The sequence below is a fragment of the Erpetoichthys calabaricus genome, chromosome 6 (assembly GCF_900747795.2).
Source record: "Erpetoichthys calabaricus chromosome 6, fErpCal1.3, whole genome shotgun sequence".
Lineage (NCBI taxonomy): Eukaryota > Metazoa > Chordata > Cladistia > Polypteriformes > Polypteridae > Erpetoichthys > Erpetoichthys calabaricus.
This window is the reverse complement of record NC_041399.2, coordinates 56,916,939-56,943,972: the sequence shown is the minus strand read 5'-3', so window position 1 is coordinate 56,943,972 and position 27,034 is coordinate 56,916,939. Positions and strand designations below refer to the sequence as shown.

Genomic DNA, 27,034 nt, shown 5'->3' with positions numbered 1-27,034 from the left:
CCATTTCAGAATGTTCTCCAAAAATTGTTTTTTTTTCCATCAAGAGAAGATTATTTACATAAGATCTCCACACACTTCTCTGGTCACCACCTAAATCACTATCAGGAAAAGAAACCAACTCCAAATGAATCCTTGGTGCAGTCCCACCTTCATCCCAAAATTTTCCATGTCCCTATCTGTTGTCCTTAAGCTCTTAATATCACCGCTGACACTAATCATCCATCCACACCTAACATTCTCACCTCCTCTCATCGAGTCCTATCAGATACCTTCTCCAGATCTATAAATGTATAATGCAGCTTCTTTTCATTTGCCTGAAAAAGATTGCACCAGTGTAACACTTTTTAATAACTTTAATTGGTAAACTTTACAGATATTTACAATGGATGCATAGTCTCGGCTTATTAGGTAGAGCATAAAGATACAAGCTAATAAATAAATCTGTAAAGAAGTAAGGACATGTATGCTTCAATTCAACAAATACTCTGCAATGAGAGGAAGAGGAAGTTGTAGGTGAATGCCAGAGGCAGGGAAGGCTTGCACAGTTGTCTGCCAGTAGAGGTGGGTCGAAGAGGCTTTGCAGAACCCTTGGCTCTCCTTATCAGCACATCAAAAAAGCAATCAGGAATATCAAAGAGGTGGCAGAGAGAGCCTCAAGATGGCCATAGATCAAGAAGGGGCATCTGAGGAGTACATTGGCTGCTAAATCACAAGTTGGGGCCCTGATCAGGCCTTGATGGATCACCTGGATGTGAAGGTGTGTGATATTGGAAAGACCTGAAACACACTGTGACCTGATATACAAACACTATTGACGTGACCAAGGGCATCACAAGAAGTGTGAAACAATTAGTGAATGACATTACAGTAATCCCTCTTCCATCGCAGGGGTTGCGTTCCAGAACCCCCCGCGAACTGTGAAAATCCGTGAAGTAGAAACCATATGTTCATATGGTTCTTTTTATATATTTTAAGCCCTTATAAACTCTCCCACACTATTATAAACATTTCCCGCACAATTATACAGCATAAACCCTTTGTATTCTCTTAGATATTAGGTAAGATTCATTGAAATTATGTATGTAAACACAGTTTATATACAGTGAAACCTAAATATTATTTTAAAGATATCGAGCGTCTCCAATATCACATATGTTACAGCCATTACGACAGACAGGCCACCAGCAATAAATACGTACAATGCAAGAAAAATTGTATACAGTAAAATGTGTGTACAGTGACACTAAACTATGTACATGTAATAAGTTCTGTATGTAGATAATTAATTATGGTTACTCACCAACAATGACACGACGACTTGTCCGATAACGATGAGTTTAATTTTACTACACAACAAAGGAGAGCGTTACAGCTCTTCTAAAGGAGCCTCTTCAGGCGACTGTGTAGCACCGCCATTGTTCTTCTTCTGGCAGTCTTCAATCCAAATCCCTAAAGCAGATTCCATCCAGACTACTGCCTTATCACATCCACTTTCAACTCGTTTTGCGCCCTGGTTAAAGTACACTGCGGCTGTAGATCTTATATGCTTTTCCTCCTTTTTAAATAAAAAGAATTGTGGACTCGTGCCGTAATGGTGTCCTGCAGCGGTGTAGCTGTTTCCTTCCTTTAATATATCCAAAACTTTTACCTTTTCTGCAGTCATTTGCATCTTCTGTTGGCGCTTGGACACGGCCCCTGAGGCAGTAGCAGGAGCACGTTACTGCTGAATGAGTGAGATGAGACTTCCTGGTTAATGCAGCACTCCGTCGCTGAGCCACTCAGCACACAGGAACTTTAACTGTGTGCTCTGATTAGGTAGCTTCTCAGTCATCCGCCAATAGGTTTAGGTTTCTTTATTTAGTCATGTTTACACAGGAAAACATGAAATTTGCCTTCTCAGTTGCATCTAATAACAGGTAACAGACAGAATGAAATAAAACAGACAAATAAGACAAATAAGAAAGGTTAAGGTAAGGCAGTTAGATAAAACATATCAGTTGAGATGATTTCCAGTTTCTTTAGCATTGCCCTCTGACACACACTAGTCAAATCATCTACATCAGCACCAGTAACTTTAGCTGCATACTTCGTAATCTGCTGGAGCTTTTTCGAGTTTTGGTTTGTCAGACTATTAAACCAGGCAATGAAACTGAAAGTGATCACGGACTGGATCATACTACGATAGAAGGACAACATGAGATCCTTGTCTACTTTAAATAGTTTGAGTTTATGGAGGAGAAATGAGCACTGGTTGCATTTAGAAAATAATTTTTTTGTATTTGTATTCCAGTTAAGATTGTTATCTAGGTAAGTTCCTAAGTATTTATATTCATTCACTATTTCTACCTCCTCTCCAGGAACTACAATAGGTGAACATACAGATTTCTGTCTCTTAAAATCAAATATCATTTCTTTGGTCTTTTTTACATTCAGAGTGAGAGAGTTTTTATTGCACCAGTTTACCATCCAATCCACTTGATTTAGATAGTGGCTTTCATCCTCCCTAGATATGCATCCTATGATCATGGTGTCATCTGCATACTTAATAATGGAGCAGTGGTCATTGTTCTGTCTCAGGTCACTTGTGTACAGAGTAAACAGTAATGGTGATAAGACACACCCCTGTGGACTTCATGTGTTTGAATGAATGGCTATTGAAAAAGTGTCCTGAACTTTAACTGTCTGTGAACGATTTAAAAGAAAGTTCTGAATCCATAGTGTGATAAATGGGTTTACATTCATACTGTTTAATTTCCCAATCAGTATATGAGGCTGTATAGTATTGAACGCTGAAGAAAAATCCAAAAATAGTGCTCTGACATATGAACCAGGCTGATCAAGAAAGGTATAGATTTGATGTAAGATAACAAGCAGAGCATCTTCCACACTTCTGTTTGCACAATAAGCAAATTGATTGTTGTCTTGAAAAGACTTTGTCTCTGTCATTAAAATGTTTTTCACCAAGTGTTCAAAGCATTTCATTGGAATAGATGTAAGTGCCACTGGTCTGTAGTCATTTAAACAGCTTGGCCTAGAAACCTTAGATACAGGGGTAATGATTGATTGTTTCCACAGATTAGGTACAATACCACAGGTCAGAGACCAGTTAAAAAGCAAATGAAAAACTGGGGAGAGCTGCTTAGAGCAAGACTTTAAGAGCCGACCTGATAGCATCCCTTGTATGAAATCAACTGGACAGACCAACTGAGGAAGCATGTACCAGAAGTAAAAAGACCCATTGTCCGCAGAAACCCGCGAAACAGCGAAAAATCCGCATTATATATTTAGATATGCTTACATATAAAATCCGCGATAGAGTGAAGCAGCGAAAGTCGAAGCGCGATGTAGCGAGGGATTACTGTATTATGGAACGTTATTATAAAATGTTAAAAGAAGACTGACTTGATTTTTGTTAGTTGAAATATATAATGCATGACACATTTAGATCACTTTGAAAATGGAGGAAAAATAAGAATTGTGTTAACCACAAGCACCAGAGAGACAAGTAGTTTGAATTGTAAGGGCAAACTTCCTCTTCAGCTTCAAAATGATGCGTGTCTATAAAACAAAATGCTCACTTTTGTTGTTGTTGTTTTCCAGCTAATGGAGTGAATGGATCACTAACAGCCAATGGAGCTGATTCCCCACGTGCCAAGAAAGAGAAGTCTTCATAACTTAAACTTTGGAGCTACTGAACAGCATTCTTGCCTGGAACAAGCCATTTTAGTTCTCATTCTCCATTTGGACACTTTGCCACCCAAAAGTGAGATCATAGAAGAAGAAGAGGAAAAAAAAAAAGAATGGGAATATTTTGCATTTGTTGTCTGAAATAAAACCGAGCTTTTGGCCAAATTTATAAGAAAACATGATTTTAAATATTCAAGCGTTACCATTTGACAAAAAAAATCTAAACCTCAAGTGGCACAGAACATAATTTTTCATTCTTGATACTCAAATCATTCTTTTGTTGTTTTCTGAGATGTGAAAATGGATAAACTTTGGAAGACATTCCTCCAGTATTTTTATTTCTATAACCAATGAGTCAAGGGGGATTGCTAGAAAAGTAATGTAGGTAAGATACACATGCTTCAGCAGTTTAACTTGCTGCCTTTTTGCAAGATTTGAAGAAATGTTAATGATGCATTCGCCGTTTCCCCCATTATTGTTGATAAAGTACCAGAAAAAAAAAACAAACATGCTTAACATCCAGAAATGTGATGACCCGAAGTATCTTAAATGACAGAATTTGTCATAAGCATGTCACCGTCCTTCTTTTTGTTAGTATCTTCTCGGCCCTTTATGGATTTACTTTTAAACAGTCGGCCACTATGCCAGAACATGGAGGTAAAAGATGCTTTTCACTTTGCAGTTGGCTGGCGAGCTTTGACGTAGTCACTAAGTGGATGTCCGTTGTTTTGTCTCTTCATGAAATTGTTTTTTTTATTTTCTTCTTCTAAGGCTGGCCAATCACACACACATTATGTAGCCTGAGATTTCGGAGTGTGCCTTTCACTGGGCCCTCCATCTCAGTTGTGGGTGATGTCCATGTAATAATGTAGATCTTTAAAGTCGATAACATGAGCAGAAACACGAGTGCTCTTTGTCTAGTTTAACTTTTCTGTCAAATGACCACAGATGTCCTCAAATTTAAGGGCTAGGTTTTACGCTAGACCAAAAGAGGTAGCCTGATAACAGAATACATTAACTTTTACAAGTTCCATGTTAAAATATTGTCAGACCTGACACCATTTTTAGGGGGGGGGGGGGGGAGATTTTATACCTTTTTGTGATTGTGGTTCTCTCAAGAATATTTTTCAATGAATTTTGGTTTGGTTAGGCATGGGAGATGAAATTGTGCAGAATGGAAAATGACTGCAGATGCACCACACCACCAGCATTTTATAGCACATGACATTTTCTTACTTTATTTTTATATCATAACGCACATCTTGGTGTCGTACAAATATCCATCCAGCAGGGCGAGGTGCAGCAGCTGTGTCTGGAGGTAAATATTTAGTAGTAATTTATAACTGATATTCATAATGAAAAGGGGGTTTTGTATGAGCCTCAATTTAAATAAGCACACAGTACATTAGGGAACGCTCATTTATAATTCAAGCCATGTTCATTTTTTTCCCTCAAAAGCCACATCATCCATTTTTTTTTATTTTTATTTTTTTTTTGCAAGGCACAGTGCTATAAGATACAAATTAATGAAAGTGTAAAAATAATTTATAACTGCTATTTTTTCTGGACTTCACATATTTCAGCAAAGCTTGGTCCAAGTATTTTTAAAAAGCAATCTGCTGTAAATAATAAATGTTTTGTTGAAACAAGTCTTTGTTATTCTTCGGTGATCTTAAAGAGCATTTTTTTTTAGCAGTGGTCACGTTTTCCCAAGAATGCGATTATATTTGAGCGCGTGCGGGTGAGGCACAGTAAGAACAGTTAAAAGCGGCTGATAATTGCTGGCTCTCGACTCTTTAGAGTACCCGCGCAGGATTTCTTCTTTCATGACAACTTAATTCCACACTACGTATTTCTGCCTAATTCTAAATGCAGTGTATACTGGAGGTTAGATTTGTGGAGGGTCTTTACTGGAAAATCAAGTGAGAACTTTGAAGTTTTGATTGCATTTTTAGACACACCTGTTTAAATATGTAATTAAAGACTCTTAAGTGTAAAAGAAAGGTGGTTTGCCTACTGTGCTAAGATAATGTCACATCACCGTCGGAGCTCATTTTTAGCACTTTAAACAGTTGTTTCTCGTTTGTTTTCTCTTTCACTTTAATGATGAGCTAATGCAGCATAATGCTCTAAGTTGGTACAACAAGAAAGGGTTGTGAGGAATTCTACATCATGAAAGGTGCTATGTGAAGGTCTTTGTTACATTAGCTCCTTTTTCCTTAAATACAGACATCTGGCTGTTTGGGTTTCAAATTCTTAAGCTTAGGGATAAGTTGTATCTTCACAGTCAAGATATACTGTAAATTAATTTGCTGTTTGAGATTGTTCTAAAGTGAAGCATTTCTTAGAAATTATGAAAATACATAGCCTGTTCTTGCATTTTTCAAATGGAAGTTGTGGGGCAGGGATCCAAATTTGAAAATGTAGCCATTCTGTCAAACTAGCAGGGAGTCTGCATTCTGACTGACTAGCCAACAGAGAGTAGTGGAAGCAACTTGGCTGACCGGTGATAGTATCGCTTTACCTCACTGGCTAGAGTTTGCCAAGCTTCCATTAATATGTGAAAGAACCAGAATGAAGGATGGGATTTTTCAGATGAGCCCAAGGTGCTCTTTTACTTCTCCTGCCTGCTACCCTTTAGAGCTACTGGAGACAAAACCAAAACAACAAACCTGTTGTTGTTTAAGCTTTGTAATCACCATATTGCTGGTCACGGCAGATAAATGATCAATCCCAAATCTTCCCACTCTAGATATGAGTGGTGTGGATACAGCTTCAGTGAGAGATCAGGGCAGGTCTGGAATATCTGGAAGGCAGAGAAGTTCTTTCACTTGTTGAGTGACGTCTGTTACTGTATGTGGTGCCCCTCTGGAGACTTCCGTATCAATGGTGGATTATATGATTGACCAATATATGGTTTCTCACCCTCTAATTTTCTTTAGTAGCTTCAGATAGATAGATACTTTATTAATCCTAAGGGGAAATTCACATACTCCAGCAGCAGCATACAGTAATCCCTCCTCCATCGCGGGGGTTGCGTTCCAGAGCCACCCGCGAAATAAGAAAATCCGCGAAGTAGAAACCATATGTTTATATGGTTATTTTTAGAATGTCATGCTTGGGTCACAGATTTGCACAGAAACACAGGAGGTTGTAGAGAGACAGGAACGTTATTCAAACACTGCAAACAAACATTTGTCTCTTTTTCAAAAGTTTAAACTGTGCTCCATGACAAGACAGAGATGACAGTTCCGTCTCACAATTAAAAGAATGCAAACATATCTTCCTCTTCAAAGGAGTAAAGCAAACAAATCAATAGGGCTGTTTGGCTTTTAAGTATGCGAAGCACTGCGGCACAAAGCTGTTGAAGGCGGCAGCTCACACCCCCTCCGTCAGGAGCAGGGAGAGAGAGAAAAATCAATACGTGCCCTTTGAGCTTTTAAGTATGCGAAGCACCGTGCAGCATGTCGCTTCACAAAGCAGCTGCACACAGAAGGTAGCAACGTGAAGATAATCTTTCAGCATTTTTAGACGAGCGTCCATATAGTCTAGGTGTGCGAACAGCCCCCCTGCTCACACCCCCCTACGTCAGGATCAGAGAAAGTCAGTGCAAGAGAGAGAGAGAAAAGTAAGTTGGGTAGCTTCTCAGCCATCTGCCAATAGCGTCCCTTGTATGAAATCAACTGGGCAAACCAACTGAGGAAGCATGTACCAGAAATTAAAAGACCCATTGTCCGCAGAAATCCGCGAACCAGCAAAAAATCTGCGATATATATTTAAATATGCTTACATATAAAATCCGCGATGGAGTGAAGCCGCGAAAGGCGAAGCGCGATATAGCGAGGGATTACTGTACTGATAAGGAAACAATATTAAAGAGTGATAACAATGCAGGTATAACAGACAATAACTTTGAATAATGTTAATGTTTAACCCCCAAGCCCCCCGCCCCCCCAGGGTGGAATTGAAGAGTCGCATAGTTTGGGGGAGGAATGATCTCCTCAGTCTGTCAGTGGAGCAGGACAGTGATGGCAGTCTGTCGCTGAAGCTGCTCCTCTGTCTGGAGAGGATACTATTTAGTGGATGCAGTGGATTCTCCACGATTCTCCGGAGCCTGCTCAGCGCCCGTCACTCTGCCATGGATGTCAAACTGTCTAGCTCCATGCCAACAATAGAGCCTGCCTTCCTCACCAGTTTGTCCAGGCGTGAGGCATCTCTTTATGCTGCCTCCCCAGCACACCACCGCGTAGAAGAGGGTGCTCGCCACAACCGTCTGATGGAACATCTGCAGCATCTTATTACAGGTGTTGAATGACGCCAGCCTTCTAAGGAAGTATAGTCGGCTCTGTCCTTTCTTACACAGAGCATCAGTATTGGCAGTCCAGTCTAATTTATCATCCAGCTGCACTCCCAGGTATTTATAGATCTGCACCCTCTGCACACAGTCACCTCTGATGATCACGGGGTCCATGAGGGGCCTGGTCCTCCTAAAATCCACCACCAGCTCCTTGTTTTTGCTGGTGTTCAGGTGTAGGTGGTTTGAGTCGCACCATTTAACAAAGTCCTTGATGAGGTCCCTATACTACTCCTCCTGCCCACTCCTGATGCAGCCCACGATAGCAGTGTCGTCAGCGAACTTTTATACGTGGCAGGACTCCGAGTTGTATTGGAAGTCCGATGTATATAGGCTGAACAGGACCGGAGAAAGTACAGTCCCCTGTGGCGCTCCTGTGTTGCTGACCACAATGTCAGATGTGCAGTTCCCAAGATGCACATACTGAGGTCTGTCTTTAAGATAGTCCACGATCCATGCCACCAGGTATGAATCTACTCCCATCTCTGTCAGCTTGTCCCTAAGGAGCAGAGGTTGGATGGTGTTGAAGGCGCTAGAGAAGTCCAGAAACCTAATTCTTACAGCACCACTGCCTCTGTCCAAGTGGGAGAGGGATCGGTGTAGCATATAGATGATGGCATCCTCCGCTCCCACCTTCTCCTGGTATGCGAATTACAGAGGATTGAGGGCGTGATGGACCTGTGGCCTCAGGTGGTGAAGCAGCAGCCGCTCCATGGTTTTCATCGCATGCGACGTCTGAGTGACAGGCCTGAAGTCATTCAGCTCACTAGGATGTGATACCTTTGGGACTGGGGTGATGCAAGGTGTTTTCCAAAGCCTTGGGACACTCCCCTGTTCCAGGCTCAGGTTGAAGATGTACTGTAGAGGACTCCCCAGCTCCGACGCACAGACCTTCAGCAGTCGTGACGATATTCCATCTGGACCCGCTGCTTTGCTGGCACGAAGTCTCCTCAGCTCTTTGCTCACCTGCGCTGCTGTAATTGTGGGTTCGGGGAAAAACCTCTCCTACGCTGGTATCAGCAGAAGGATGGTTGTAGGGTGCAGTACTCCGAAGTGAGAGTGGGTTAGGGTGGTCAAACCTGTTAAAGAAGTTGTTCATCTGGTTTGCTCTCTCTGCATCTCTCTTGATGGTGGCACCCCGCTTTGAGCTGCAGCCAGTGATGATCTTTATCCTGTCCCATACTTCCTTCATGCTGTTGTTCTGCAACTTCTGCACCAGCTTTCTCCTGTACTGCTGCTTTGCTGCCCTGAGCTGGACTCGGAGTTCCTTCTGCACGCGCTTGAGCTCATACTGATCATTGCCTTTAAAAGCCCATTTCTTCTGGTTCAAAAGGCCCTTGATGTCGCATGTAATCCATGGCTTGTTGTTTAGCCTAGCAGCTTCAGTGCCAGGGTGCAGTTTCTTTACTTGTAAATGCTAACAAAGATGTGAAATGAAGAACCATTGACCATGAAACAACAAGAAATCTTAATTAGTGAGCTCATTCCTAATGGTGCAGAATGGTCTTTAGTGGGGAGTTTTTGTATTGAGGAGGGTCATCACTTATTGACCTCGTATAGCTGTCTGCATATGTTAATCTGACCATTAAACTCCCCCATCTGAGCTCCTGAGGTGAGAGTACCCCCACCATCGTCAACTGTCATCCCTCAGTGGTCTACACGGGTGGCGAACTCCAGGCCTGGAGGGCCGCAGTGGCTGCAGGTTTTCATTCTAACCATCTTAATTAGTGACCAGTTTTTGCTGCTAATTTGCTTCTTTTGCCTTAGTTTTAATTAACTTGACTCATGCCCCTTTGTTATTTCTTTTTACTTAATTAGCAGCTAAATAATAGACACAAAACAAGCCACCACATGACCAGCTCACCTTTGCCACAATATCTGAAAATAAGGAAAGGTGAAGGTCTCAGTAAGGATGATCTGTCAGGTCACCAAACCATTTTGACGATGTTCAACAGTTTTGGAAATGTCTGCTGTGGCAAAATGAGAGAAGCAACAAGCCATGGAATTAAATAACAAGTTTAATTAGCAGCAAGAATCGGCTTCTCATTAAGAAAGTAATTCAAGTGAAACTGGTTGGAGTTTGAAGCCCCAATTTAGCTGGTCATGCATTCATTCATTTTCCAACCCGCTGAACCCGAACACAGGATCCCGGGGGTCTGCTGGAGCCAATCCCAGCCAACACAGAGCACAAGGCAGGAACCAATCCCGGGCAGGGTGCCAACCCACCGCAGTTAGCTGGTCAACCTTTGGCTTATTTCATGTCTCATTTCTGTTTGTCATTTAATGAAGAAAGAAATCAATTCAGAGCACTGAATCCTTAAAAACGAGACTATGAAAATGAAGGGAAAATAAGTTAATTAGTATTGAAACCGGGTCACTGATTAGGAAAAGGGTTAGAATAAAAACCTGCGGCCCTCCAGGCCTGGAGTTCGACACCCCTGGTCTACACAGATCTCATTGACTTGTTTGCAGATCACATTCAAGTGGCAACCTTCTGAGCTGAAGCAGAATCTAATGGCTTTCTCAGGATTCGATTATAAAATTGTGGTCAGGGTAGCCTGTTAGACGTAAGTCACGCAAATTCAAGGTATCCTGAATTGTGAAATGCTGTTAAGTGATATTTTCTTTATCACGTTTTCTTCGTATACTTCTTCTGTTCTAGGTTTTACGGAACTTTTACTTTTTGTTTTGGCATAACTTTATATTAACATGTTTAATTACTCATTATTTGGCATTTGTTCCACAACACCATTTTGTTCTGACATGGTCGTCGCCATTTTGTGTGACAGTTGCTAGGTCATGACGGTAAGTTGTTAGTGGGCAGTTACCAGAAGTCACTTTGGGTGACATCATCCATTTGACAGTATTTAAACCAGTGCTACGGTTCAGGTAACCATCAAAAATGATGAATTTTCTCCCAAAGCTTTTCATGGCGTTAGGGTGGCAGCTGAATTAGGCCTATTGAACCCTCCTGTATTTACTTTTGACTGTAACTTCAGTTTGTGTGTTGAATCTTGACACATCATGTTTCTGATACCCAACCTTTGCCAATCTGTTGACTTATATCCTGGTCCCATTACCTTCATTTTCAGATGGCTTTTCCTCTCGGACAGTACACAAGCAATGTCAGGCAGACAAATATGAGGGGAAGCCGTTCCTTTTCAATCTGCATCTAGAATGGCTCATTGTTCCTAAAAGTCATGGAGGCAAATGGTGTGGGCCAGTAAGTTCATAAGTAAACCTCCCCACATCCATGTTCAGATGCATCTACAGATGGTACTGCTAGTTGGTGTACGTCAAAGTATGGCTTGCGAGAAGCCTGTTGAACTTTGGATGTGCTGTAGTGAAATTCCTGCAAACTCAGTCCCGCATCCTGATGTTGGTTGGTAATGAGATGTTGGGGTAAACTTTTATAAATGGTTACTCATTCCAAGAAAAAAATTACAAAAGACTTATCTTTTAAAAAACAAACATAACATAATGCTGTGTCTTTGAGCTGAAGTCCTTTTCCGATAGTATAACAGATGTAGGCTCATCTCTCACTTTAATACAGTGGCCTGACTGACATTCTGTTCTGCCACCTTGGAAGGAGCTGCAAGCAAACAATAAGAGAGAATGAACCTGGAAATGAAACATAGGCCAAAACATCAGGGGCTTCTGGATCAAAACCAGAAACTTGAGGCTATCTTTCATCAAAGCCAAAACATTTATCAAAAGTCACAAAGTAAGAGAATGACAGCTTCAGATAATTTTCAGGAAAAACACTAGGAAGGAACGGACAAGACATTGCGAGTGGATTCAAAATCTTTAAAGATGAGATATGCACGATGCCGGATTAACGTAATTAGATAGATATTACACTGATCCGCAACTTCACGAACAAACCCATAGCAATCGGACATTGTGTCTTAGCAGCCATCACTCAAAATCCTAACTTCTGTTACAAACAAAATTGTGTTGCAGTAAAGATTTATGTAATTCAGATTTGAAACAAAAATCATAGAAAATATTTTTAGAATCCTTGTGATTCAAAATCCAAGGAACACCCATAATTTGTCACAGAAAAAATTGTAAAGCATAGAAAAAAATCAGGAGTGGTCTCCCCTCAACTTTCTTGTATACTCAGATATGGGGATGGATATTTGAGGAGTAAACCACAAGATAATGATTATATATTAATATTATGTACATTAAAGAACCATCAACAACAAATCAAGCCAAATTAATAATATATTGAACAATTATTATAAAAGTAAAGGTGAATAAATCGGACTCTGCAGATACATGAATAAAAAAGTACCACTTCCAGTTAGCGGAAACGGCTCAAAAGTTGATAGAAACCTACATTTCGTACCTAATACTTGTATGCAAAATTTGGTTGACCTAAGTGAAGGAGTACTCAAGTTATCGTGTTTACAAACACAGATAGACACCCAGACATTATTTCAAAAATGGTATTTTTGGACTCGGGGAGGTCTAAAACGTCGAGATTCATCAAAATCTTGAAATTGAATTTTTGGACGATTACAATACTTTCCCTATGAGAAAGTAAATCAGACTCAGGGAGGTCTAATATGTCGAGATTCATCAAAATCTCTAGGTCGAACTTTTGGATGATTACAATACTTTCCTTATAACTTCATATACGAGAAAGTAAAAAGGGTAAGAGCCATCCCCAGTTCTGGTTTGCTTAACTATATAGGGATTGTCAAACTTCATTGAAAGCTCTAAATTAGCCTTCGATGGACCCGCCATCCAAGACTGGTCATGGTCATACGCTTACTTCTTCCAGGGTGTTCACCAACTTCTTACAAGTCTGAACTAGATGAGTGTAATTTATAAAACACGACAGCAACCTACCTCTGAAACTTAGATAGCTGCTGTCATTCCCCCCAATGCAGTAAGACATTTAAGATGTGACACACATTTGACTCTCCTCCACCATGCTTACATTCAGATTCTGTATGTGTGGGTCTGCAAACTAACTGGGTCAGTCCAATTGGACTTAGCGTGGCTTTAATAAGAAAGGCATCTGGTAAAAGCATCACATCCTCCATGTCACTCATGCATTCAGTCCCTCTTAGTCCACCAATCCCTCCTTACTAGCTGAACCCACCTCCACCCTCTCTTCTGTCTATAATGCTGACACAAGTGGGCCATCCATCGTATTTACTAATCATGAGAAAATTATGCAGCCATCAGACTTCAGGGCCCTGATTGCATCATCCCATGGGTGCTTAAAATCTGCGCCTCACAGCTCTGTGGAGTATTACTAAGGGTTTTCAACATGAGCCTGAGCATTCAAAAGGTGCCAGTACTGTGGAAAACATCTACTCTGGTTGCTATACCAAAGAAGGCACACCCTAGTGCCCCCTCTGACTACAGACCAGTGGCACCCCACACCAGCAAAACCAAGGAACTGGTGGTGGATTTTAGGAGACCCAGGCCCCTCATGGACCCCGTGATCATCAGAGGTGACTGTGTGCAGAGAGTGCAGACCTATAAATACCTGGGAGTGCAGCTGGACGATAAATTGGACTGGACTGCCAATACTGATTCTCTGTGCAAGAAAGGACAGAGCCGCCTGTACTTCCTTAGAAGACTGGCATCCTTCAACATCTGCAGTAAGATGCTGCAGATGTTCTATCAGATGGTTGTGGCGAGTGCCCTCTTCTACGCAGTGGTGTGCTGGGGAGGCAGCATTAAGAAGAAGGATGCCTCACGCCTGGACAAACTGGTGAGGAAGGCAGGCTATATTGTTGGCATAGAGCTGGACGGTTTGACATCCGTAGCAGAGCAACGGGCACTCAGCAGGCTCCTATCAATTATGGATAATCCACTACATCCATTAAACAGTGTCATCTCCAGACAGAGGAGCAGTTTCAGCGACAGACTGCTGTCACTGTCCTGCTCCACTGACAGACTGAGAAGATCATTCCTCCCCCAAACTATGCGACTCTTCAATTCCACCAGAAGGGGTAAACGTTGAACATTATTCAAGTTATTGTCTGTTTTTTACCTGCATTTTTTTTTTTTATTACTCTAATTTAATATTTTTTGCTGCTGGAGTATGTGAATTTCCCCCTGGGATTAATAAAGTATCTATCTATCTATCTATCTATCTATCTATCTATCTATCTGTCTATCTATCTATCTATATAATGAAAGTTTTTGAGAGACTGGTCGTGGAAATACTTTGCCCCTGGTTAGGTCTGCATTGGATCCCCTCCAGTTTGCCTACCAGGAGAGGACTGGGGTTGAAGATGCCATCTATCTGCTGCACCGTGTCTACAGTCACCTTGTCAAGCCAGGATACATTCTTGAGATTATGTTCTTTGATTTCTCATGTACCTTTAACTCTAGCCAGCCAGACTGGAGAGTAAGCCTTCTGCAATGCAGGTGGATGCTCCCGTAGCCTCTCGTGAATGATGGGTTATTTAACTGAAAGGCCTCAGTATGTGTGGCTACAGGACTGTGTGTCTGACACTGTGCTGTGTAGCACTGGTGCTCCACAAGAGACCGTTTTGTCACCATTCCATTTCACCTTGTATACTATGGATTTTAGCCACAACACAGAAGGCTGCCATTTGCTAAAATTCTCTGATGTCTCTGCAATAGTTGGAAGTATCAGACATGGTGACAAGATGGAATACAGGAGGGTAGTGGACTGCTGTGCTGACTGGTGTGAGTTGAATCTGCTGCGTGTAAACACCAGTAAAACTAAGGAACTGGTGGTGGATTTGAGAAGAACATTGTCGCTAGTTACTCCCCTATGTATTAGGGGTGTGGACGTGGAGATCGTTCAGGACTACAAGTACCAGGGGGTGCAGGTTAGACTGGTCCAAGAACTCACTGACCATATATTAGAAGGGTCAAAGTAGGCCATATTTCCTACACAGACTTGGATCCTTTACAGTCTGCAATACTATGCTGCGGATGTTTTATGAATGTGTGGTTGCCGGTGTCATTTTTTTCACTGTGGCATGCTGGGGGGCTGCAGGATGAAGATAGCAGACATTAAGAGGCTTAACATACTGATTCAGAAGTCTGGCTCTGTGGTAGGAGAGAAACTGGACAGCTTGGAAACTGTGGCAGATCGGAGAATGTTGTCTAGACATCAGTCTATCATTGAAAATGCTAATCACCTACCTCATAGTGTTGTGGTTGGACAGAAGAGCAATTTTAGCAGTAGGCTGAATAGCATGAAGTGCTGCACTGAACGTCACAGGAAATCCTTCCTCCCACAGCCATCAGACTGTAGAACTCCTCTTCTGGTCACTCATCCACACAATAAGCTGTTCCCTCGGTCCTTAATGGATCTCCCAGAACATTTTTTCAACTTACTTAGATGTGCAATAATCTGTCTGTATTGTAGTTTATTTTGATATTTATATTCTATTTTACCTTTTATATGTGCTCTTTATGTTACTTGTGCCTTTGCCTATCTGTACAGTTGTAACATAAGTCATTTCCTTCAGGATTAATAAAGTTTTCTGATTCAACTCTGTGATTATGCAGCCTCAATTTCATTGCTTTCAATTTAAATGTCTTCTGATCCATAATCTGCTGTGAAATGCACCCTCACTGATCTTGATGAACAAGTCAAGTCAAGTCAGCACACAACAAAACAACTCGAGATCCTGGTTGGCAACCCCCCAGGCAGACACGCAGTCCAGTCCCACCCTCCAGAAATGACCCTCTATCTGCCACAGCCAGGTGTTATGTAGACAACCCCTTGGCCTGGTCCAGCCACTCAGGTCCCCAACAATGAGGATCTTACAAGCCGGATCACCCTCGGGGAAACGCGCCACATGGCTGTAGTGGCGTAACTGACGCCCCCTCACTATGCAGGTAATGTGCCTCATTCGGGACTCCATGAGAAACTGCTCATTCGACACAAAGTCAAACCAATGGTACCCAAGGATTTTCCAGAGAGACACAGTACCAAAGGAGTCCAGTCTTCATCTCGGGTCACTGAATAGTGTCCATGTTTTGCAACCATATAGCAAGACAGAAAGCACCAAGACTCTAAAGACTTAGACCTTTGTCCTTTTGCATAGATATTGGGAGCGCCACACAACCCTTTCCAGTGACCTCATGACCCCCCATGCCCTCTGTGGTACCCGGCTGGGGTTCATGCCCGGCCGGAATGCCCAGGAGGATCGGAGGAGAGCTTGTGCCTCCTCCATAACATGAGGGGGGGCATCCTGCCTGGTTGCTGTGGGGGCCACGGGTACAGAGCTTGGAAGCTCTACCCTGTAGGGGCCCGTGGTCACCGCCAGGGGGTGCCCCGATGCCTTGAGAGCCCTGGACCTCAGCACTTCCACCACACCCGATTAGGGACACCTGGAGGACTTCCGGATACACCACCAGAGCTTCCGCCACACAGGGGTTTGGCCACAGAAGCTCATTGGGATGCACCTGGAGTCCATCCGGGGTGGATAAAAGGGGCCGCCTCTCTCCAGTCAGTGGCAAGAGTCGGGTGGAAGTGGACGAAGCTTGGTGGAGAGGAGTGGAGCCGGACCAGAGACTGTGAGAAGGCATTGTGTTGTGGCCAAGGACTTGAGGGGTGATTGGTGCTGCGGCACTGGGTATGTGCACTTGGACAATGTATAATATTGTAAATAAACGTGTGTCGGGTGAAACCATCGTGTCTACCTGTCTGTGTTCCCCACACCTCCCAATCCATCTACTGACTTCATAGGAAGAGTCACCAGAGACATGAATGTCACTGCCAAGGTAAGTAAACCTCTCGACAAGGTCGACTCTTTCTCCGCAAACAGACACACTGCTGATGGCTGTGCCCAAGAGGTCATTAAAATTGATGAACGCCAGCACAAATAACTACCTGTGTTGGTAATTCTCATGCATGTTATGATCCAAACCTGAGGGGCCATCAATCGATAAATCCTTACTTTATATGTAGAGTAGTAGCTATAGAGTGCAGAATACGATGAAAATGTTACTGGTGTGTCTGACCAAACTGCTACAAGTCACAACTCTCAAGAGATTTGAGAATAAGACGTCAGAAGACTGCAGGGTTGAAAACAATTGTATCTGGTGCCTTATCTCGTGACATATTCTGCTTTTCCCATCACCTCCCAAATGCATGCAGGTTATGTTAAGTGGCGTTACCTAGTCCTTTAGGTGGCCCCGAAAAACATACATTTGTGATTATGTAATAAAGAAATATGCTTGCGTTTGTAATGTAGGGACAACTGCAATACCTTCGAGAAAGCCAGACTAAAGCATCGAGAGAATGTGTAAGCTACACAGGTGACAGAACTAGAAATCGAACCCTAGTGCCAAGAACTATGGCGGAATAGTACTAATCTGAACAAAGGACATTTGACAAACAAGAAGAGACCACTGAGTCCATCGAGCTTGTTTCTCATCCAGATACTTGGTGAAGGTTTGCCAAGGTTTCTGCTTCGACTGCATGCCTTGGTAGGTTGTTCCTGCTTTCCACAACTCATTATATAAAGAAGTGTTCCCTGGCTTGGTCCTAAAAGACCTTCCCTTTAAAGGATACATTCTGTATTTTTCCAAGTCAAAGTTATTCTAGATGCTATATACTGTATGCATTTGCCATAACTGTGTTCTGAAGTTATGCGTTTTCTCCAAATTTATAAAAATATATTTCCCGCACTGGCGCTTTACATTGCAGTCTTTTGGTTTTGGAGGAAAAGCTTAAAAACTTACCAAATGTGATCATTTTTCAAGACAAAATCCATTTCTTGTGATTGCGCTCACATTGTAAAATAATTTACACATATCATTTGTGAACAAAACTAAAGACCAATAGCATGAGATTCAGCCATTTTAAAAGAAGACCTGCAATGTGCGCGATAGCTCAGCACTTAGTCTTCCTTGCCAACAGCCTTTCACACCTCTGTGCGATGGTTTCTTCTCGAAAGACCAAATCACAGTGAACTTTTCATGCTACATGGTTGGTTTTCTTTTGATTTACTTCCGTATTTATGTGAAAACTCACTTAAACACATAGAGAATGTATCCTTACCATGAAAAAATTATTACCAGGAATGTGCGATTCCTTTTTGTGTCACAAACGTGTCAGAAACAGGGAAGGCGTGTTTTCATATATCGAAACTTCTCCCACTTCATCGGCAAGCTTTTAAGCTTTTTTTTTTCTGGTGGTGTTCCATGCCCTATAGCCTCCATTGTAAAGCACCAGAGTGGGCAATTGCCTAACTTTAGAACACAATTTCGTGTTGCAAATGCATGTATACCGTGTTGTGAAGAAATGGGTTTCACTTGAAAAATACCAAACTTCTCCTTTAATTTCCACTGGTGTCCTCAAGTGCGTGACTCATCGTTAAGTTAAAAAATTCTGTCAGATCTCCTTTATCAATGTCTTTGAGACTTTCGAAGACATGGATTAGGATCCCAAGTAGACTCCCTCTGCTTGAGACTAAACAGGTTTAATTATTTGAGTCTGTCAGAGTAGGACTTTTCTTGAAGTCCTTAAGGGTGCACCTGGTTGCTCTCCTCTGCACAGTTTCAAGTGGCGCCAAGCCTTTCATGTACTGTGGTGACAAGAACTGTACACGATACTCCAGATAGGGTGTCATTAGTCCATTATATAGACTAAATATAACGTCACTCGATTTATATTCAACAGTTTTTACAAAGCAACCTAACTTTTTTTTTTTGCTTTTTTATAGCTTCTACACGTTGCTTACGTGGAGAAACATGAACCTGTAAATCCTATTTATATGTTTCATCCTGCAGGTCAGCGTCTTCCATTTTGTATTTGTAATTGATGTTCTTTTTCTCTATGTGTAGCAATTTGCACTTTCCTGGATTAATCTATATTTTCCACATGTTCACACAGTTCTGAAGCTTGTTGAAGTCTTCTTGGATTGTTTTTTTTATCCTCCTCAGTATCTACCATTCCTTTCATTTTAGTATCATTTGCGAAATTCACAAGTTTACAAACTACACTGGAACCGAAGCCATTACAATGAATCAAAACAAGAAGTGGATCAATTTCAGATCCTGATGACCTCACTCCATGTGCAGCATTCTCCTCTTATCTGTACTGTTTGTTTCATGCTGGTTAACCATCTTGAGGTCCAGGTTTGTAGGTTACCTCTGATGCCTACAGCTTCTGGTTTCAGAATTAACCATCAGTGGGACAGTATCAAAGGCTTTTTTACGTCTTAAGCAAATTATGTTGTACGCTTTGCTTTTGTCAATCACTGCAGTTGGCAATTAAAAAAATTCTAAAATATTGGTTTGGCAAGATCTTCCCCTCGTAAGACCTTACTGGCCTTTTTTTAGTATATTATTATTTTCTTGTATATGAAGTATTGGGAAAGTATTGTAATCGTCTAAAGATTCGATGTCGAGATTTTGATGAAGTTCAATGTTTTAGACCTCCCTGACCTTCTTGTATACAAAGTATAGGAAAAGTATTGGAATCGTCCAAAAATTCAATTTTGAGATTTTGCTGAATCTCGAAGTCTTACACCTCCCTGCGTCTGAAAATACCATTTTTGGAAATTTGTCTGTGTGTGTGTGTCTGTGTGTGTGTGTAAACACAATAACTTGAGTACACTTTCACTTAGGCCAACCAAATTTTGCATAGAAGTATTAGGTACAAAAAATAGATTTCTATCAACTTTTGGGCTATTTCCGTTAACCGGAAGTAGTACTTTACCTTTTATTGCAGAGTCCAATTTATTCAAGTTTACTTTTATAATAATTGTTCAATATATTATTAATTTGATTTGATTTGTTGTTGATGGTTCTTTAATGTACGTAATATAAAAATATAATCATTGTCTTGCGGTTTACTCCTTAAATATCCATCCCCACATCTGAGTATATCAGCAAGTCGAGGGGAGACCACTCACAATTTTTTTATAAAGGTACTTTTCTAATTTGCTTCTTATTACAGCTTCCATAATTTTATATTTGGTGGTCTGTAATTAGCAGAATCTATTTGTGGTGAAGTGAGTATGGCGTCCATGGAGGGCGCAGCTCAGGCTGGTGGGTGTAGATGCGTGCTGCTGTGAAGTCGTACGGCTGTGAGGTGCTCAATGGGGAGATGGGCTGATTGCTTGTTAATGTGCAGGTGCGGTCATCCCAGCTGTTCCTCATTGACACCTCATGGACCGTTAAGTAAAGCACCTGCACCGGCAAAATTATAAAAGGGGCGTGAGGAGGTCAAAAAAGAAAGAAAAAGAGAGTAAGGGAGGAGAAAAATCAAGGAAGAAAAATAAGAATGAACAAGGAGTGGGATTAGGAGTGTCAGCGGGTGCTGTTAACAGGAGGCAAGACGATCAGGGAGAAGCCCTGTGAGGCAGTGAGAAGAATGGCGATCCAGGGGCAGGTCAATCCTGCTGAGCATCCAAACAGCACTGGAGTAGCCAAAGGGCTTTGAGGGTCATCTAAGGATGGATGGGGGCATAACGGAGGCAGGCTTTGGGCATTCCAGTGAATGACTGACTGAGGTGGCTGGAATGAAAGCCCTTCAAAGGATGATAATAGCACTCGTACCCCGAGGCTCAGGGAACAATGAAGAACGAACCCAATTCCAACACAAAAGCTCTAAACTTGACTTTAACCTTTGATTGATTTACTTTTTTGTTGATGTACCGCCCACTGACAGTACTTGTTTTTATTATTGATTATTTATTTAATAAAGATTTTACACCTCACTTTATTGGAACACTACACGCTTTATTGAAATAAAATGCACTGAGCATAATTTGCACCAACCTTGCTTTTTTGGGATTTTTTTCATTGACCTACCAATCCTGGTCATGCCTATCGATGACCCGCGTTCAAGAAGGTGCCAAGGCTGCAGGCAACCCGAGAGCATCACACTATTTTGTCCCTTTTCTTGGTGACTTTTCAGTCCTCGGGTACTTCTCCTTTCTCAGGTGACTGTGCAGATATGTTTGTAGATGACATTTTTCTTTTGTTTTTTTGATATAGTTGGTAAAATCCCATCAGGTCCAGGGGTTTCATTAGTTTAACGTATCAAGGGCTTGAAGATCTAGAACCTGGAGTTTATTTTTACTTTTCTATGGGGCAGTCAATTTGTTTCTTCCTTCTTAAAAACTCGATGAATTTTTGTTCTGTTCATTTTCTAGTTCCTTCTCATTCTCATTGATTTCTCCTTTTGTGCTCCTGAGGGTTTTTTTGTCGTGTTTTTAGCCAACTGAAGTGACTAGATCAAGCCACAGTAGGAAGAGTAAACATTTACATATTTCAAACATCTGTATATATTTCCTAAAAACGGACATGCTTGTAGCGTAGCTGTTATCTTTCCCACCTGCTGCCTGGAGATTCAGAATTCCTTCCAGAGTACTCAGCACTGTCATCTTCCTAGCCACAAAGCTGCAGTGCATCATGTCACCACTTGGTGGTGCTGCGAGGTCAAACAAGCCTCTGTTAACTACCAGCCTGTTAACACGTCTCTCTCTCTCTCTCTCTCGCTCTGACATCTCTGTTCACAAACGTTAAGCTGAGGAGGTAACAGCCGCTTTAATCAGCCTTCAGCATATGACCGCTTAGTTCAACTGGTATCCACCGTGAGCGCCTTTGCGGACTAGCCGGCAGCTGCTCCAACAATGGGATTAAACGGCTCGTGCTGAAAGCAAACCTGCGAGGTCGGCTTTAGCAAACGACTGCTTGCAATCACGTCTACACACCGGGAAGCTTTTTTCTTTTGACTGCGCAAGTGATCCACGGAGTATATTAAACTACCGATCCTTAGAAACACCTGCGGGAAAGGCTAAGGCACCCGCCGTTGACATTTCCTCATACCGGTGTCAAGCATCGGACAGATGTAACTTTCAGGTAAGGTGGTCACCAAGGACATTATTGCTACTGGATTTATTTCTTTATTTTAATTTAGTATGCCACGGGTTTGTGACTACTTGTGATTCTGGCTGGATGGAGATCCGCAGCTTCTCCGATCGAAGTCTGTACGGGTCGCTTTTGGCTTGTATTTCTTGTGTACCGCTGCCCCAGACAGTGTCTGGAGAACATATGCAAATGCACATTAATAAATAAAATAATGGACGCGATACGATGACGCAAGTCGGGCATAATCCACACACGCGGCGGGCACAGCACCGCGAGGCGCTCAGCCCCCCGCGGCTATTGGCTCCAGATACTCTTTCCGTTCTTTCTATTGGCACGCGTGTCTTTCGAGTCCCATATTCCAGTTCTGTGGAAAGAAGCGCAGTCATCCCTGACCTACATAGAATCGAACAAAGGACGGAATTGCCCGATTCGTGATGTTTTTTCTTGACGCCCCTTCACGATTTTATTTCACCTGTGTTGCTGTAAGCCTCACTTTTCAGTAAAGTGCACGAAGCAATGGTCGAGGCAATGTATTTTGCGGGGACGTCTTCATTAAACACTCTCAAGTCTGAGCCTAAAAACGTATTCTGTTTATGCGGGGAGAAGTAAATCCGAAACTTCATGAGGATCAGTTTAAAGCTCATCTGTAAAAAGTCACATCGTCTGATCGACTCGTATGCTGTTCTAGAAACAAAGAACTTTAGTCTATCTTCTTTATAGTTTTGCCCTCCGCATTCTTGCTGTCACCTTGACTGCTGGAGAACATGGGAAGATCGAGCATACGTTTCAACATTTAAACAGCAAATCGGAGGGTCAATTTCATTAAATGTTTTACCGTACGCGCACATCCAGCATTGTAAGATCTGTCATGCGAGTCAAAGTGACTGCTTGATATGTTCACTGTAACTATCTGGCGATCCGTAACATCACTGGACGTGCGCATAAGCTGGACCTGACTGACACAAAGTTAGTTTGATTCACATCTGAGACACCATCCAGACCTTCTAAACCTTCATGGGCCAACAGGTGGGTGCGAGCGAATACCGCTGTGGAAGAAGGCAAAGCAGAGCACGAAGGCGGTGAGCAGCGCAGGCCCGACCGCTACGTCCACTTATTGGCCTGCGTCTCAGGCGCTCTCCCGCCTGCTCACTTACCGTTCAATATGAGCTAGTTTAGTTGGATTTAACTATCAGTTTAGGAAAATGTACACTCGTTTCACAAACATTAAAAATGGCAGTTGTCTGTAACACATTTCGTTACATAACTGGTCGGGACGCCGGCTATTTCAAAACGCAGTCCCCTCACACACACTGTGCATACATGATAACCTGCTTCCTGGGAGGCACGAATAACCCTTAATGGTCAGGAACAACGAAAGAACTGGGCATGATCCACACAGACGGTGAACAGGCTGCGCCACCAGGCCCTTATTAAAAGGCCGTATTAGTAAAACCTTATTGGTACGGTGGCGCAGTGGGTAGGGCTGCATGGAGTTTGCATGTTCCCCCCGTGTGTGCGCGCTCCGGTTTCCTCCAACTGTCCAAAGACATGCAGGTTAGGTGCATTGGCGATTCTAAATTGTCCCTAGTGCGTGCGTGGCGTGTGTGGGCCCTGCTGTGGGCTGGTGCCATTCCCAGGATTTATTTCCTGCCTTGCACCCTGTGTTGGCTGGGATTGGCTCCAGCAGACCCCCGTGACCCTGTAGTTAGGATAGAGCGGGTTGGATAATGGATGGATGGATAGTAAAACCGATTTTAGTCGTAGCGATTTACATAATCATAGACACTGATGGCGCACTCCCGTGAAAACAATCACCTAATGTCACACACCCATAACAACTGAGTCCAACTAGTCTGCGACTGGCAAAGAAATCTTTGGTAGGAGGGGTGGGCACCAGAGTTATAGGGAATAAAGAATATGTATGTCTTTATACTCACAAATAGAAGCTTGTGAATCAAATGTTGCGTGTTTTATGCACAAAAGCAGAATGGGAAAAACGCAGAAACGACTTTTTTTGCCCCGCCATTAACCCTTCATACAGCGCCAGCTCCATCAGACATCACGATATTGGCTGTCAGAATAAAAGGCGAGCACGACTGTGCTGGACGATCAGCGCTGAGTCAGTAAATGTGACAGGGGCTGTGATTGTAGTTGTATAATGTGACATGGTGCAGCAACGGGAGCAGCGACCGCAATCAGCAAGTCAGATATAACTCTCAAGAAAAAGTCGCGTAAATGTGACATGGGCATAACCTGCGCCGCCTGTCGGTAATGCACCGACTTAAATAATCATAAAGCTTACTGATAATGACTGAGCAAACTAGAACAGTCACTATGTAAAAGACATGATTAGTTTTAACGTCTGTTCATTCTCCCATGCAGTTCATGCTCCATTGAGATGGAGGGACGGTGCCTCTGTTCTTTATAAAGGCGCTATACGCAAGATTGGTCGAATTTCATCACTCCAGTGCACTCTGTAGCCTACGTTACCTGGTGGCCAGACTTTCTTTTAAGGGCTCTGCACAACTTGGAAGCTGTGGAGGCTTTCAACATGTTTTTATTTCCAGAATGCTTTTCCTCATTCTGTCCTTGTCCGTTGTACTTTGTTTTATTCCGTTGATGCACTGTTTTTATGTATATCATCAGAATTTGTTTAAAACATCCTTTGAGAAGGGGCGGCACGGTGGCGCAGTGGGTAGCGCTGCTGCCTCGCAGTTGGGAGACCTGGGTTCGCTTCCCGGGTCCTCCCTGCGTGGAGTTTGCATGTTCTCCCCGTGTCTGCGTGGGTTTCCTCCGGGCACTCCGGTTTCCTCCCACAGTCCAAAGACATGCAGGTTAGGTGGATTGGCGATTCTAAATTGGCCTTTGGTGTGTTTGTGTGTGTCCTGCGGTGGGTTGGCACCCTGCCTTGTGCCCTGTGTTGGCTGGGATTGGCTCCAGCAGACCCCCGTGACTCTGTGTTCGGATTCAGCGGGTTGGAAAATGGATGGATGGATGGATCCTTTGAGAAGTTTTGCTTTGATGGGCAGAATTTAAAAGGCAAAAAAATTGGACACACTGAAATGTTAATGTTTTTGATAGAAATTAATGTCTTTTTTTACCAAGATGCCATTAAATTGATTTTAAGACATTACTAGTTGCTCGTGACTATTAACGTTGTAACGTTGTAAGTCGCTCTGGATAAGAGCGTCTGCTAAATAATGTAAATGTAAATGTAAACGTTTGAAATGACTGGGTTTCTTTTTTTTTTTTTTTGATTATTTGCATACGACTGCAAAGCTTCTTTTCCATCAGCCATTCCTTCGGTGTACTAATTAATGGTTAACTCCCTTCGCTTGCCCTAATTAGTCATGTATAAATGCTACTTGGTTATTATAGAAACCTTTTCAATTGCTTTAGCACTGTTCACTTAGGTTGCAGGGTACTGCTACTCAACTCTTGCTGCATACAACACCACAGCCAGTGCAGTTTTCTTTTCTGTCCATATCCTGCTAAGTAGACTATATACATTAGAGATTTGTTTCCTTCACATATTAGGAACCATTGCAATGCCCAAAGAAACAATTTCATGTGCAAAGAACTCTTCTCAGAATGAAATGGCTCTTTGCCAAGCATTGATTTGTACAGCGTACCATAGAGCCCACTACAGTGCCACTTCAGAACCTTAATTTTTTACAGTGCATTTATTTATCTGTGCCTGAATTTTCAGATTTGCCGTCGTACATTCCTCTTTATCCACTCTGCCGTTTCAATTTACTGTACTTACCTTTTGACATCAGTGTACTGTTTATATTTCTGTTTAATATGAAATTTAAATATATTGTGATCGCAATGAACCCCGCTATAACGTACATAGAAAGGACAAACTGAATGAATGCCTCGATATGTATAGCGGCTCGATAAGCAAGTACCATTATTAAGTAGCTAAAATTACAGGAGAAGATGAAATCAAGCTTTGTTTCGCTGCAGACGGTACAGAGCAGTGTGCATATTATTTACCCGTGTTTGAGATCATTTCTGTTTTATAATTAAGTTATAATGCCATTATCCTTCCTTCCACTCATTTATTTAACTAGTTTTTGTTCGTCATTGCCGGATGAAGATACAAACGATTGCAGTGCACGTTTCACACACGCCCACCCTTAAAGTGCACTTCTACAGGATAAATGTCAAATCAACAATCAAGACAGCGTGTGTGTGTGTGTGCGCGCGCGCGCGCCTGGGGGGGGGTGGGATATAGGATTGCCCGGATGGAACCCACGCTCACACGAGGAAAACGCGCAAACTCGAAGCAAGGCAGTGGGAGTGTGGCGCAGCAGCGTCACCATCTGGCCGCTCGTGGGCAGAGGCTGAAAGGACCCGTAAAGCGACAGCTTTCATACACTCCGAGGAACTTGGAGGCACTTTATCGGATCACAATGGCCCATTATCGCCATGTGCTCTCAATATTACGTCTGCCGCTGGACAAGATAGCAGTCTTTGAAGGTGTTGCCCCCTTCATTTAGTTGGCTTTATAGTGAGCATGGATATGTCGCATATTACAAGTGCAGTTTTATTTTAGATTCTTTTCACTTGTGTATTTTTGTTTTCGCTGTATTATTTTCCAGCTGCGTAGGGCAGGAGTTGTTCAGATTCTGCCAGAAACAACGTCGCGAGACACTCCGCATTTGTGATTCCGTTACTTCCTAGGTTTATTTTATGTGTTTCTATGTTTAGTCTTATCCTTTTCCTGTTGGCAGTATAAATATTTTCTGCAGCATTCTGCCACAGTGAATGCCAACTTGAACAATACTTCACTGTTAACGGAGAAGACGACTGCAGTCATTTGACTGCGAATTATCATTTGCCACGTTTTTAGGAGCTAGTCTAATTTTATAAATGTTATATTCTTTTATGCCATCGAAACACTTTAATAATCCCCAGCAGGCGAACACTTACGAAAACTGTACACTGTATTTGCAGCACAAAATGACTTCCCCCAGTGCGGCTCATACGGGTCCGCTGGTTTTCATTCTTGAAAAACAACGAATCATCGGGGGGAAATAATTTTATTTGCCGAAATTAGCCCAAGAACACACCAGCCCTTAATTTATGGTTACATTAGTGATTGAATGACGTCATCCATGAACCCAAACCCCCCGACTACGAGGG

At 42.4% G+C, this 27,034-nt stretch overlaps 1 protein-coding gene across 1 annotated transcript in view; it reads left to right on the top strand.

The window, feature by feature from the left end:
• Positions 1 to 5,336, top strand: part of tram1 (translocation associated membrane protein 1) — a 53,232-nt gene extending 47,896 nt beyond the window's left edge. Inside the window, exon 11 of the mRNA XM_028803607.2 lies at positions 3,601 to 5,336. Within this exon, the coding sequence (XP_028659440.1) occupies positions 3,601 to 3,674 (74 nt within the window). The 3' untranslated portion in view covers positions 3,675 to 5,336. The remainder of the gene's footprint in view (positions 1 to 3,600) is intronic.
• The last annotated feature ends 21,698 nt before the right edge of the window (positions 5,337 to 27,034 follow it).